The sequence below is a fragment of the Gopherus evgoodei genome, chromosome 3, assembly GCF_007399415.2.
Source record: "Gopherus evgoodei ecotype Sinaloan lineage chromosome 3, rGopEvg1_v1.p, whole genome shotgun sequence".
Classification (NCBI taxonomy): Eukaryota; Metazoa; Chordata; order Testudines; family Testudinidae; genus Gopherus; species Gopherus evgoodei.
In genome coordinates, this window is record NC_044324.1 from 136,852,897 (window position 1) to 136,867,620 (window position 14,724).

General features: G+C 39.3%; 1 protein-coding gene across 3 annotated transcripts in view; it reads right to left on the reverse strand.

The window, feature by feature from the left end:
* Positions 1-14,724, reverse strand: part of LOC115648716 — a 116,321-nt gene that overhangs the window by 66,963 nt on the left and 34,634 nt on the right. For all 3 annotated transcript variants that reach the window (XM_030556726.1, XM_030556723.1, XM_030556725.1), the window contains exons 3-4: positions 11,307-11,426; positions 7,190-7,348 (exon numbers count right to left, since the gene is read on the reverse strand). In XM_030556726.1, the coding sequence (XP_030412586.1) occupies positions 7,190-7,348; positions 11,307-11,426 (279 nt within the window). The remainder of the gene's footprint in view (positions 1-7,189; positions 7,349-11,306; positions 11,427-14,724) is intronic.

Below are 14,724 nucleotides of genomic sequence, written 5' to 3' on the forward strand. Positions count from 1 at the left end.
AATGAAAAATCATATGGAAAATTGGTCCCATTTTTCATCCAACGCTACTTTTCAGAGATGTTTTAAACCAACATATAGAATGGACTAGAAAGCTACATTCCTACTATACAACTCTATAGACTGATAACTTTTCTGTAACCATTTAAAATCATTCTTTATGGATTGCAATAGACTTTTTCCATATGGGCTGACTCTCCTGTAGTTTTTGTTTTTAACTTGGTTGTATTTTCTCTTTTTGGAAGGTAAAAATTCAACAGCACTGTCAGAACTAAGCTGATTGATGCATTCTGCAATGGTAGCCATCTTGTAAATTGGGAACCATTTCATCCAACCTATCAAAGCCCAAATGTGAGAGACACCAAGTTGGGCTTAACAGACTCAAAATAAGGGACAAAAGATAATTACGGCTGTCAAGCAATGAAAAAAATTAAGTGCGCTGTTAAACAATATCCAAAAATATTTAAATAAATAGTATTTTGTTTTCTATATTTTCAAATATATTGATTTCAATTACAACACAGAATACAAAGTGTACAGTGCTCACTTTATATTTTTATTACAAATATTTGCATTGTAACAAAAGAATTTTTCAATTCAGTATTTTTCAATTCACCTAATACAAGTACTGTAGTGCAATCTCTATCATGAAAGTTGAATTTACAAGTGTAGAATTATGTACATAAGAATAACTGCATTCAAAAATAAAACAATGTAAAACTTTAGAGCCTACAAGCAAACTCAGTCCTACTTCTTGTTCAGCCAATTGCTCAAACAAGTTTGTTTACATTTGCAGAGATAATGCTACCCGCTTCTTGTTTCAATGTCACCTGAAAGTGAGAACAGGCATTCACACGGCACCGTTGTAGTCAGTGTCACAAGATATTTACATGCCAGATGCACTAAAGATTCATATGTCCTTTTATGCTTCAACCACCATTCCAGGGGACATGCATCCATGCTGATGACAGGTTCTGCTTCATAAACGATCCAAAGCTGTGCGGACCGACGCATGTTCATTTTCATCATCTGAGTCAGATGCCACCAGCAGGAGATTGATTTTTTTTTTTGGTGGTTCGGGTTCTGTAGTTTCCGCATTAGACTGTTGCTCTTTTAAGACTTCTGAAAACATGCACCACACCTTGCCCCCTCAGATTTTGGAAGGCACTTCAGATTCTTAAATCTTGAGTCGAGTGGTACCTGCTTTGCATTTTGTCAAATCTTCAGTGAAAGTGTTCTTAAAAATGAAGATGTGTTGGGTCATCATAAAAGACTGCATGTCCTCTGGAATGGTGTTGGAAGCATGAAGTGGCATATGAATGTTTAGCATATCTGGTGCATAAATACCTTGCAATGCCAGCTACAAAAGTACCATGTGAATTCCTGTTCTCACTTTCAGATGACACTGTAAATAAAAAGCAGGCAGTATTATCTCCCATAAATGTAAACAAATGTGTTTCTCTTAGCGATTGGCTAAACAAGAAATAGGCCTGAGCGCATTTGTAGGCTCTAAAGTTTTACATTGGGTTTGTTTTTGAGTTCTGTTATGTAACAAAAAAATTTCTACATTTGTAAGTTGCACTTTCATGATAAAGAGATTGCACTACAGTACTTGTATGCTGTGAATGGAAAAATACTATTTCTTTTGTTTATCATTTTTACAATGCAAATATTTGTAATAAAAATAATAAAGTGAGCACTGTATACTTTATATGCTGTGTTGTAATTGAAATCAATGTTTTGAAACATAGAAAACATCCAAAAATATTTAATAAATTTCAATTGGTATTCTATTGTTCAATAGTACAATTAAAACTGTGATTAATTGTGATTAATTTTTTTGAGTTAATCGCATGAGTTAATGTGATTAATCAACAGCCCTAAAGATTATCTATTCAGGGAGTTGGAAATGATGCAGGATTCATTGCTTTAGTATAAATCACTTCAGTTTCATGATTTTTCATTGCTGATAAGCAGTTCACAACGATAAATATGTGAAGACCAGATATGTGAAGAAAAGTGATGAACTTGAGTCTGAATTATGGATGTCCCTCATAGAGGCCCCAATTCAGGAAAGAACTCAAACACATGATTACATCTACCCCTATTAAGACAGCACTTTCAATCATGCTTAATTTTAAGTATGCACTTTCTGTCCTGAGGAGGGACACTTTCCCGAATTGGAGTCAAAAAGAAACAGTTGATTGCTATGGAGAGTGCAGCTGAGTTCTTCCATTTTAAAAATGGGCAATATAGTTTTGTCTGCAGAGGTTCTTTGGTTCCTCCATTCATTTAAATGGAGAACAAATTATTTTTATTTTCTCTGTGAACTCCTGTGGCTGTTTAGAATGCTAGTTAGCTATATATGACTCTGCAAGCTGTCAGGTGAAATGAGTGTTTATTTTGTTTTGAAATGTTATAAAGAAGCGAAGGAGAAAGGTTTGTAGGTTTGAAAGAAAAGTTCAAGTTAAAGCCTTTGAGAAGAACCCATGTTTGGTAGAACCCAGAGTAGGAATAATTTACTAAAATATTTCAGATTTACTTGTTATTTGGACTAATATGCAGTGTAAATATCGTGAAAAGTGATTTATTTTCTGGTACCAGATCGAATAAATCCAAAGAAAGTGAGAAGTTACACCTAACATCTCAGACGTCTGCATTTCCTTCTCCCCAGGAGGTCTCTAAAACCTGTTTAACCATGAGAAATAGTATGCATTTAAAAAGGTGACAGAAAGGGACAGACAAAACGGAAATACTGGCCCTGATCCTGCAGGATAGTGCAATTATCTGTTCAGAGACCTTCTTGCAATAAAACACAAAATTCATTAACCCTCTCCCTGCTAACTGAGAATGCATTCCATAAAACTATTTAAAATAAAACAAAGCAAAAATGTAACACTGAAGTTTACACATACTTTCTATTATATTATCTGGCATACAGAACGAAACCAGGATCTGGTTACTAAAATTTTTTAGAAGTGAGCACATTGAAATCTTCTTGATTTCCATTTTGTATGGCTCGTATATAAGTAGCAGGTCACTCAGGCATTATATAGGAAGTGTTCTGAGACCTGCTTGCAATATCTCAGGGGAGTACAAGCTCATGTTCCAGTAATATTTTAATTTTATTTATTTGCCTTTAAGTCTTATTATAGTGCTGGTTGACAAGTTTCCACTGCAACTCTTTGATGGAGAATTCATGGTTTTTGACTAAGCAAAGGACATTTTCCATGAAAATATGGATTTCTAGAGATAATTTTAAGCTTTGTCAAAAAAACTGAAAATCCAAAATCTTTTTGGTTTTTCAACAGAGTCAAAATTTCCCCAACCCTATTTCATTTTCATATTAGATCTTAACCTTCAGTACTTGTATCTTTTGGGCACTAAAAGGGTTATTTTCCTTCATTTTACAATGTGAAGAAATCAAAGCATGCCAGTTCTTATAGTGTGTAGAAAAAAAAATCTGTATGTGCATGTGCGTGCAGTGAGCGCTGGGGTTGAAGGAAGGAAAAAAAAATAATAGGACCAAAGTCTTTAGCATATTGTGGCAAAACTCCACTGAAGTTATTGGCACTGTGCCCATTGACACTAGCAGAAAATTTGGACCTCAATATTACAACCTGTTACAGGAAAATCTAAGCTTCTGATTAAATAGTTTAAGTTGCTCAGAATATTTCTGTAATAGTGTCATGTACTCCTGTAAGAATGGTTGCAGTTTCATGAACATGTCTGTTTTATTGTCTCCAGATAGTCTTGAAAACAGTAGCGTAAATTTCCACACACTGTTTTAACTTGTTAACACCAAATGAACCTAATACAAACACCATCTAATGAAGCTGGTGATCATGCAGTTACAAAGGACCCCACTGTGCTAGGGTTGTGCAAACACACATGAGATAGTCCCTACCCAGTGCGTTGTCATCACAGCACAACACAATTTTCACATCATCATGTGTTACAACATGTGAAATAACACGCTAGACTGTGGAACCTTTCCCGATAAGAGAAGCAGGTATGTCTACACTGTTTTAAAACCCTCAGTAGTGAGCTGGGTGACCAGATAGCAAATGTGAAAAGTCAAGACAGGAGCCTATATAAGAAAAAGGCCCAAAAATCGGGAGTGTCCCTATAAAATCGGGACATCTGGTCACCCTAGTAGTGAGTTTCAGCACTCGCACTACAGCACTAAAAACAGCTGTGGAGACATCTGGGCTCTGGCTAGAGTTTGGGCTCTAAAGCTCAGGGAGGAAGCTGGGTTTCAGAGCCTGAGCTGCAACATCTACACAGCTTTTTATAGCGCCATAGCACAAGCCTTGCAAGGCTGAGTCTGTAGACCGGCGCTCTGAGATTTGCTGCTGTAGTTTTTAAAATGCAGTGTTGACATACTCTGACTGGCTTCAGTGGGACTCCTCACATTAGTAAGTATTCACCAATACGAGTTGTACAACCAAGGCCAATTAGTTCCTGAGATCAAAATATCAACTACTGGAGTCCTCAGTATTATTCATCAGTGGAGAATGAACAGCTGCTCAAAAATGTTCCTTCTACAATTCTTCTTCCCCATCTAACTTCTGAGGGATTACCAAGATCCCCAGTTTCACTTTCTCAGCTTGACACGCAGCCTTGAGAAATAAACTGTGGTCTTTTATTTAAGGCAGCAGCGTTCTCTAGTGCTTAAGATGAATATGACATGCTCAGCAATGAAGATTCAGGGGGATAGCTCCGATTTATTTATTTTGTAATTAGAAGAGGAATTTAAGGCCTCCCAACAACCTCACAGATCCACAAGCAGACTCCAGGAAAGAAGCTCCATTAGCAATGGATGAGTAGCAAATTCCCAGTATCCACATTTGGGGAGCTACAACCGATGGAAACTGGTTTTTCTGGAGCAGCTGTGGTTTCTAAGTATTGCAACATAATTCTGCCTAGTTTCTAAGTCTAGTTAAATTTGCTAATTGACAACAATTTATTTAGCTCTCAACATGTACAACTACAAGTGTTTAAATGCAAAGACATGAATACTTAAGAATATTGTAAATCTTACATTAACAAAACACACAGCACAATCTCTGCTGGCATAACTGATTTGAATTTAATAGAAGCTGTTGGGTCCTCAACACTTTTGAAAGACAAGTCATTTATGTAGGTGCCTAAGCAAGGATATAACTGCCAATTTCATGCACCTGTTTTCAAAAATTTTGGCCATAGCCTTTAAAGTCATCTACAAAGGAAAGACCCCTGGGCTTGTACTGCATAAGCAGGTGCTTTTCTTAACTTACTTTAACACACAGTCCACAAATAAGGCAGAGTCTAAAATGACCACTCTTCCTGGGGCTTGGATTATTGTTATTTTTTATTATCCCTCAGTATTACATCATAGGGAGGATTTTTTTTTTAAGTCCTTGCAACATACAAGCTTTTTAAGCATAAGAAAACTGTTTAAAATGTATCCCCTTGAGTTACCAATAAATCCTGAGCACAAACAGACTCTATAGGTTTGGGCTGTCAGAAGTTGTGTTAAACCCTCTGCAGAACTCCTGCATTTTAGGTGCTCAAATGTTATAAAGAAGCAAGGGGCGGGGGGTGGGGGGGGAAGGATCATAAATATGGATACTTTTAATGACTGCATGATAGCCTGAAAAGTGATTTTATTGGTTCACATGCATCGTCCTCTTTTCTTTTGAATTGACTTTGGAAAAGAAAGAAAGAGGGTACTTAAGAGTAACTGTTGCTCTTCAGGAGCGTCACCTCTGTGCATTCAGACTACCTGCCCGCCTTCCCCTCTGCATTGGAGTCCTATATAATGTAAGGACTCTACAGATAGGGAGGCGCATTCCCTCTGCAGAATGGGGCAAGAAGTTCAACTTCACGCAAGATCTCTTTTGCGCAATCCTCCCCCCTACTCCCCCAACACACCCAGCTTTTTAAGGAAGTTCCACAGCTCAACACCAAAAGCACAATATCCCACAAGTGCAAAGGCACAGAGGCAATTCTCAAAGAAAAGTAAGTCACACATAGACATTACATTTCCTAGTGAGGCCTAAAAAACAACTCCTAAAAATTTACACGTCTCTCTCTCTCAAGCCTTCCATCCTCCTAAGGGACCATCCTCCTCATTTCAGTTTATATGTTTTATTTCATGTGTCATAGGAGAGCAAGGAGACCATTTGTTTTTTCCACACATCAGAATTTTGTGATTGCTACATAAGAAAAATTAATTTTGTTTTAAATATTTTGATATTTCTTAAAATATTTTAGTCCTAATTTCCTCTAAATGTGGCTGTCCTATACTTGCGTTTTACAGCACTAGCCTATTCAAATACACACTTTTAGCCTTATCGACACGGAGCTTTCTCTTAGAATGTCCCATTCTTGCATCATCATCAGTTCAGCTCCTCTGGTGGTACAAACAGGGAGACCTCCAGAGTAATTGACGTGTAAGCTCAGAATAGACACGGCCTTACTTTTGTGGCTTGTGTTCCACACTAAAGAATAAGAAGATTAAAAGCACACTAGGTGATTGTGCTAGGGATTCAGCATCCATAACTTCAAAGCAACGCTATCAAGTAGTTTAAAGTCCAAATTTTAGTTTTTACATAAAAAGGGGGGGAGGCTTTACAAAAGCTAACAACATTTAATGGATTTTATTAAAATGTCAATACATTCTAGCAAGTGAATTACTGAAAGAAAAAGTGAAATGAACTAGTTTGTTTTCATAAACCAAAAATGGTGAAAAGTAAAAGATTCTTAGAAATCTGGCTTGTCTTTAATCATCAATAATTATTAGTGACTCAGGCAAGGACTTAAAAAAAAAAAGATGATTATCTTTAATCTCACTGTGCTCTCAAGAACATTTTCCAGTTTAAAAATCAGTCATTTTTCTTCTTGCAACAAGCTCATTTTCCAGGAGAAAATCCTGAGTTTGAAACTTTCAGTAATTCCCCACCAACAGACCAACTTGCCCATCCTCCCATGAAAGGAGGGTATTTATAGTTACATTGTATTAATGCTAATGGGAGTTATCAACTTAACCCCTGCATATTAATAAGATAAAAGAAACTCATACAACTTCAAAAGGATATGGGGGGGGGAAATCTCTTAAATTTTCCAGTCAAGCCTTCCATTTCTTTCTCAACATTTCCTTATATTTTCAAATCTTCCTTCTTTTCTCTCAAAATAAAACAATTCATACCTTTTTTCTCCCTTGCTGTTCAAGATTTTGCTTGAAGTTGAGATCAGACATTTGGATCTGAATTCGTTGCTTTTGAACTTTCTTGTTCAACAAATCCCTGTAACGCACATACATGGCATTTCTCAGCCTGTATAGATTCTTGTAGTTTTCAAGATGGTGCTGGAAGAAAATATCCATATGAATTTGGGGTTTCGGTTTATTTTTTGTTAAATGCGTATTTTCTTTCCTCCTTTACACTTCCATTTCCAAAATAATGGACATGGACTTTCTTGATCAGAATATAGGCTCACTTTTAGAGTTGTGCAGGAACCAGATTTTTTGCTTCAGAAAAAGAGTTTTGCGATCTTGAATTTTTTTCGTTCTGGAACAGAACCAATTTTTTTTTTTTTTGAGATTTCCCATGAATCAAAGTTCCCAAAACCCCTGCAATTTGGGGGATGGCCAAAACATTGTTTCAATGTGGACTCATCTCATTTTATAAAACACAATAATTAAAAAAAATCATTTTGGAAACAGAAAAAATCAAAATGCTCCATTCCAAAAAGGTTAAAATGCAAAGTTTCAAAATGACATTCAAATTCACTTTCAATCAATCTGCATTTTCCAACCAGCTCTACTCATTTCTGTTCTAAGTACAGACATCAGAATCACCACAAACAGGGAATGGAGTCAGAATCTATGTGCTGAGTGGGATCCCTAACTCCCAGATTAGGAGGGGCTGGAAGTGAAGGGAGAGAACATTTTGCATTGCTCTCAAAGAAATGATATGTGCATCCATCTGCTGTGAGGAATGGATGATACTTGAGATTGTGTTGAGGTGGATATCAACCAGAAAAAAGAAGTTTGGAGGGGGTGAAGAGAACATGTCTCTCTCATCTATCTAATGGCTGTTTCTATAGTATTTCTCCCTGCAATCCCCTCTAGCAGACCCATTGGCTCTTCCAATTCTGCAATGAAATCCTGTGCAATCCTACTGATTCCAACAGGATGTAAATCAGCACAGAATTTGGTCCCTGAAGTAAGCTGGTAGGCACCACTGGAAGTTACATTCAGTCCTCATTTGAAAGCAAGGAGGAAAAGCAGGCTCCTGGGCCCTGGAACTCCTGGAAAGATGGAAGAAAAAGCCAAGAAAGTTATGAAGTGACTGCAGCAGCACCACCACCACTGTAGTTTAAACAATTACAGTAAACGTTTTTTTTCCCCTGCATGTTGGGGGAATGGGGAGGTGTCGGTGAGCGAAAAATTCCAGTCAACTAAGAGGAAGGGCGTTTGGGTGCACGGAGGGGGTTGGAGCAGGGAGTTTGGTGTGGGATGGAGCTTGGGGCGGGGGGTTAGGGTGCCAGATCCAGGGGGTGCTCACCTCAGGCGGCTCCCTGCAAGTGGTGACCTGTCCCTGCTGCTGAGGCAGCTCTGCGTGCTGCCCCTGCCCCACTCAGACTGCTGGCTCCGCAGCTCCCATTGGTTGGGAACCACGGCCAATAGGAGCTGTGAGGGCAGTGCCTGCGGGCGGAGGCAGCACACAGGGCCGTCTAGCTGCGCTTCTGCTTAGGAGCAGCAGGGACATGTTGCCACTTTCGGGGAGCCATGTGGAGAACCTGCCAGCCCCATGCCAACCAGACTATAAATCGGACTTTCTATAAAGATTAAAAATGCCAGTTTATAGAGTTTTCCGTAGTACAGGGCCAGATAACACAGCTTTACTGGATTTAAAACCTATCAAACCTTTTATAATGAAAGATGTCTGAGAAATCCATGAATAAAACTGCACACCTATATTTATACATGCAGTTACTCTGACTGCATGTTCAATACTAATTACAGTAAAACCTCGGAGCTATAAACACCTTGGCAATGGAGGTTGTTCATAACTCTGAAATGTTCGTAACTTCGAACAAATGTCCATGGTTCTTTCAAAGTTTACAACTGAACATTGACTTAATACAGCTTTGAAACTTTACTGTGCAAAAATAAAATGCTGCTTTTAACCATCTTAATTTAAATTAAACAAGTACAGAAACAGGTTTTTTTAAGCTTGTCCATTTTTTTTAATTAAAAACTTTCCCTTTTTTTAAGTAGTTTACATTTAGCACTGTACTGTACTCTGTGTGTGTGTGTGTGTGTGTGTGTGTGTGTGTGTGTGTGTGTGTGTGTGTGTGTGTGTGTGTGTGTGTGTGTGTGTGTGACAGACTGCTGCTGCCTGTTTGCATACTTCCAAATGAGATGTGTGGTTGACCAGTCAGTTCGTAACTCTGGTGTTATGTAACTCTCTGAATATACAAAATCCCAACAATTGTGCATGCAAATGTAAGAGCACAATTGTACACATACTTTATACACAAATCTCAAAATGCCTTTAAAAATTTGGGTCACTATGTATTTCATGGTAAGTCATTTGAACACTAGTAATAAACTTATATCCAAATACCGTTCAATACTTAAAGCTGGAAGTGCATAAGTATCATACAATACAACAGCCTGTGCTTTTTTGTGTCTTTGAGCTAAATGCATGTGCAATATCAGTTTTATGTCTGATCTATCTGGGAATTATGTGCTGCATTAATTTGGGGACAGATGAATCTACCAGGTCTTTTCTTTCTCCATCTTCTATGACTCGGTGTTCTTAATTCTAAATTAGAAGAAACTTAAGTCTGAATTATTTTGTTCACTTCTCTGTGTATTCAAAGTGCCAATATACTACCTACTATTATATTGATAACACTCTGTATATTTACAAATAGAAAATAAATATTCTCAGGTTAATATATTGCAGAATAACTGAAATAAACTCAAAGTATCATAGTGAGTTCCCAGCAGATGGTGCTGTTGACTATGGTCTGGTTCAAAATCACCAGGTTCCCATTGGCCCAAGCTGAGCATATTGTCATCCATTTTACCCCTACCACAGCAGAATTTCTGCGGTCAGTGTCTCAGTAAACTGTCAGACCCCAAATCAATTTTCAGTAGATATGCATGCTTTACTCAATGGCAGCTAAGTAAGTAAGGTTGCCTGCTTTTCTATATAAACTGTTTTGGACCCTGACAACAGATGTGTTTTGTTGCCAAGTTCCCAAAGAACTTATTATAACATCATAGTTGTATGGGGATATGATGCAACAACCCACATCATCTCTATATGTTATATACTACTTTGTCTGTACACAGATGTCCATCAGGGAGATATTACAGAAAGCAAAAAATATTTATAAGATTTATCTTTTTTAAATCAATGAAAATTGGGGCTTTAAATACAATGACAGTGTCTCTTCAACTTAATATAGTAACATTCCTTTGACACCTCCTAGGACTTCAAGACTGGCATCCTACTACATGCCATGGCCACTCAGAACTTCACCCAGGCACTTGAACTAATGGAGAATCTGCTTTAGCCATTAGCAATATTGGAGTTAGGATACGCACACCTGACAGTTTCTGCTTCATCCAACAAAGTGCAGTGGTAAACTCACCAGGGAGGCACAAGCCAGGTCACAACTACACAGCAATGTACAGCAGTATAAAGGTGAAAAAAATTGCCTTCCATTACACCACAAGTTGGTACCTGGCAACTGCCATATTATGAAATGAACATTCACTAATATTGTCCATATAATGTTTACTTTAGCTAAACTTTTAGTTTGATACACAGCTGAGCATTCTAACCTAATAGTTTACAAATAGCTCATAAGCCATACTCCCTGGTTTATCTGCAAGCTGCTTTTAAAAAAAATATATCTATCCGTTATAAGAGCAACCTGACTCTCCCAAGTAGTATACTGGTAATTACAGCTACCTCAATTCCCATGAGTCTTCTGGTTTGAGGAAAGTTTTTAATACTAGAATTGGATCATTGGGTCCAATTTTTCTCTCATTTACACCAAAGTAGGTCAAGGGCAATGCCACTGAAATTAATGGACCACCACATAAGGGTAAAATGGGTATTAACATCAGCATCAGTTCCTTTATCAGCTAAAGGAATGAATGAGCCCTACCAACCAGAGGAGCCATCAGGCCATGTGGATAACAATGGAGCACTCTCTGGGTTCTGATAATCCAAATGTTCTAACTCTATGGAATTATTACACACAGTTTAAATTATCTGCAAACATCATGCTGAAATTACCTGTTCTAGCAGGGCCCGTTTTATTGCTTCTTCTTTGTCTTCATCACTAAATGATGATTTGTTACTCCCCTTCTTCCCGTTGTCATTTTTCATTATCATCTTTTTGGGGATTTTGTCATTCTGGACAGAAATATATGAATGTAAAAACAAGGGCTTTAAAATATGTATGCCATCTTCAGTGCATAACAGAACTCTTGCTTGGTCTCTTTCACTGAAATCAAAGAATAGTCAAATAATACAAAAGTTAAACTTTCAGAATTGTGGCAGTGTGGAGCTAATGCTTGGCTCAGCTTGAGAATTTGTTTATAAGTCTTAATCCATAAATATTTTCCACTCAGTTATTGTTTAGTATTAATATTGGTTAGTAAAGTATTCCAGAGAATATATACAAACCAGTATAAGAACTTTGTTTCTATGGCTGTCAGTTACTGATTTCACTGTATGTGCTTGAACCAGATCACTGGCAGATCTCCCACTGCCCCCCTCCTAGTGCAAAGGCCTCATGAATGGCTATATCTACTTAATGGAGTTTTCACTTTTTTTTTAAAAAGCAATTTTGAATGGTGTACACCCACCCACCTACCTCCAGAGTCTAATCCCAATTACTAAACATATGTAAGCAGAGTCAGGATAAGCTCTACCCTGACATCTGGTGGAAAGAATTTCAGAGAGTGTATTTGCATAGGCACGCCTACCCTATCCCAGACTGCCGAGCTGTGGGACTGCTTGATGACAAATGACTCACCCTCAGTTGGGTGGTACTTGCTAGACAAGGGACATGGGTTCCAAAACCCAGTGAATTGAGAGAGGCTGGGGACAGGTATCTGTGCTTGATGGTGCAGTCTCCTTGTGGAGCCAGAAGCACCAGTTCCACCCCCTCCTCTCTCCACTGTGGAATGTCAGAGTTGATTTTTTATTCCCTCAAGAATCTAAATACAGGTTATTGAGCTGAACTCACTTTGGGCTAATGGTGCACTAGCACTGGGACTCCCCCACTAAGAGCTGAGATCACTAAGAGTTGAAATCACTAAAGAGCTGAAATTACTGAGCTGAGAGCACTGAGTACTGTGCTAACTAGTGGGGGAGCCTGAAGCTATACTGTGGAACAGAGCAGCTGGCGGAGTGGAGCAGTTGTGGGGACAACTGGAGCGGATCACGGGACAGCTGGTGGCAGCAGAGCGGCTGGCAGAGCGGAGTAGCTGTGGGACGGGTGGAGCGGCCCACAGATCGAGCGGAGCCGAGCAGTTTGCAGAGAGAACTGGAGCAGCTCATGGAGCACAGCAGCTGGTGGAGTGGAGCAGTTTCTGAGGACGGCTGGAGGAGCAGTGTGGAGCGGCTGGTAAAGCGGAGCAGTTCGTGGAGAAGGCGGAAGCAGAACCCACGGAGAGGCAGGGCAGTTGGCCCCGGACCACGTAAGGTGCCCCTTTCTACCCAGGCTGGGGGGGAGGGACCTCTACAGATAAACTCTCGAACTCTGGGGTGGCATTGACCAGAGACTTTTGGGTTGTTGGACTTTGGGGTGACAGGACTTAAAACCCTAAGGGGAAAAACAACAGTGCCAAATGTACTTGGAGGTGGGTTTTTGTTTATGGTTTGTGTTATAACCCTGTTTGTGGTGTTTCTCCAATGGGATGCCGCATTGATTCCTTCCTTTATTAAAAAAATTTTGCTACACTCAGAGTCCGTGCTTGCGAGAGGGGAAGTATTGCCTCCTAGAGGCGCCCAGGGATGTGTGGTATGTGAGTGTCCCAGGTCACTGGGTGGGGGCTCGAGCCGGTTATGCATTGTGTTACTGAAACGGAACCCTTGGATACTGAACCCGGCCCTTCTTGCTGCCAACTCAGAGGGGCAGAAGGGTTACACATACACCTTCACGAAACTGGAGGTAGAGATGTAAACTCATATCAAAAATATATTTTTCTGCTCTGCTTGAAAGTAACACATGCAAGCACCTGGGTTAATGCAGTCCTAAATCATTGACCCCAGAGACAGGATATTGCAAGCTGCACCAGCAAACTGTAGAAGGTTCCCCATACATACTTTACAATCTCTGCCAGAACCCAAAGCCTGCTAGATGCAGCCGCACGCACATACAAAAGTCAGAAGGTCCAAATCCAGGGACCTGTAATGTGCATTGATGGGTCCAACACACTTAGTAAATTCTTCTAAACTCAAAAATGTTGGAATATCAAGGTGCCACTGTCATAAACAGATAGCTAAGGGTTAATGTCTCTTACACCTGGAAAGAAGTAACCTGAAACACCTGACCAGAGGACCAATCAGGAAACAAGACTTTTTCAAATCTGGGTGGAGGGAAGTTTGTGTGTGAGTCCTTTGTTCTTGGTCTTGTGCCTATCTCTCTCTCGGCTATGAGAGGATCTCTGTTTCCTGCCTTTCTAAACTTCTGTTTCCCAGTCGTAAGTACAAAAGATCAGATAGTGATTTATATATTTATATATTTATATTTACATGTGTGTAGTTGCTGGAGTGTTTTGAATTGTATTCTTTTTGAATAAGGCTGTTTATTTATATTTCTTTTAAGCAATTGACCCTGTATTTGTCACCTTAATACAGAGACACCATTTTTATGTATTTTTCTTTCTTTTTACATAAAGCTTTCTTTTAAGACCTGTTGGAGTTTTTCTTTGGGGGGGGGGGACTCCAGGGAATTGAGTCTGTACTCACCAGGGAATTGAGTCTGTACTCACCAGGGAATTGGTGGGAGGAAGGAGTCAGGGGGGGGAAATCTCTGTGTGTTAGATTTACTAGCCTGACTTTGCATACCCTCTGGGTGAAGAGGGAAGTGCTTGTGTTTTCCAGGACTGGAAATAGAGAGGGTGGAATCCCTCTGTTTAGATTCACGGAGCTTGCTTCTGTGTATCTCTCCAGGAACCCAGGGAGGGAATACCTGGAAGGGAGAAGGGAAGGGAAATGGTTTATTCCCCTTTGTTGTGAGACTCAAGAAATTTGTGTCTTGGTGTCCCCAGGGAAGGTTTTTGGGGGGACCAGAGTGCCCCAAAACACTCTAATTTTTTGGGTGGTGGCAGCTTTACCAGGTCCAAGCTGGTAACTAAGCTTGGAGGTTTTCATGCTAACCCCCATATTTTGGACGCTAAGGTCCAAATCTGGGAATAGGTTATGACAGCCACAGATAAATTCTTATAGATCTTACAAGAAATAAAGAATCACAGACCCCCCCCTCAAGAAAAAGAAAAGTTAATCTAGAGATATAGCAGTGAGATTATATCAATGCCTTACTCAAACTAAACCTGATTAGAACATTGTGGTTTTACAAACAATAAATGTTAGAGGACCAGGAAACTATGTCAAAATAAATAAAATGAAGCACGGAAAGGCAGAACTGAGGTATCCAATTACCCTTAACTCTGACCTTAAACAACTATGTACACTGTTTGTG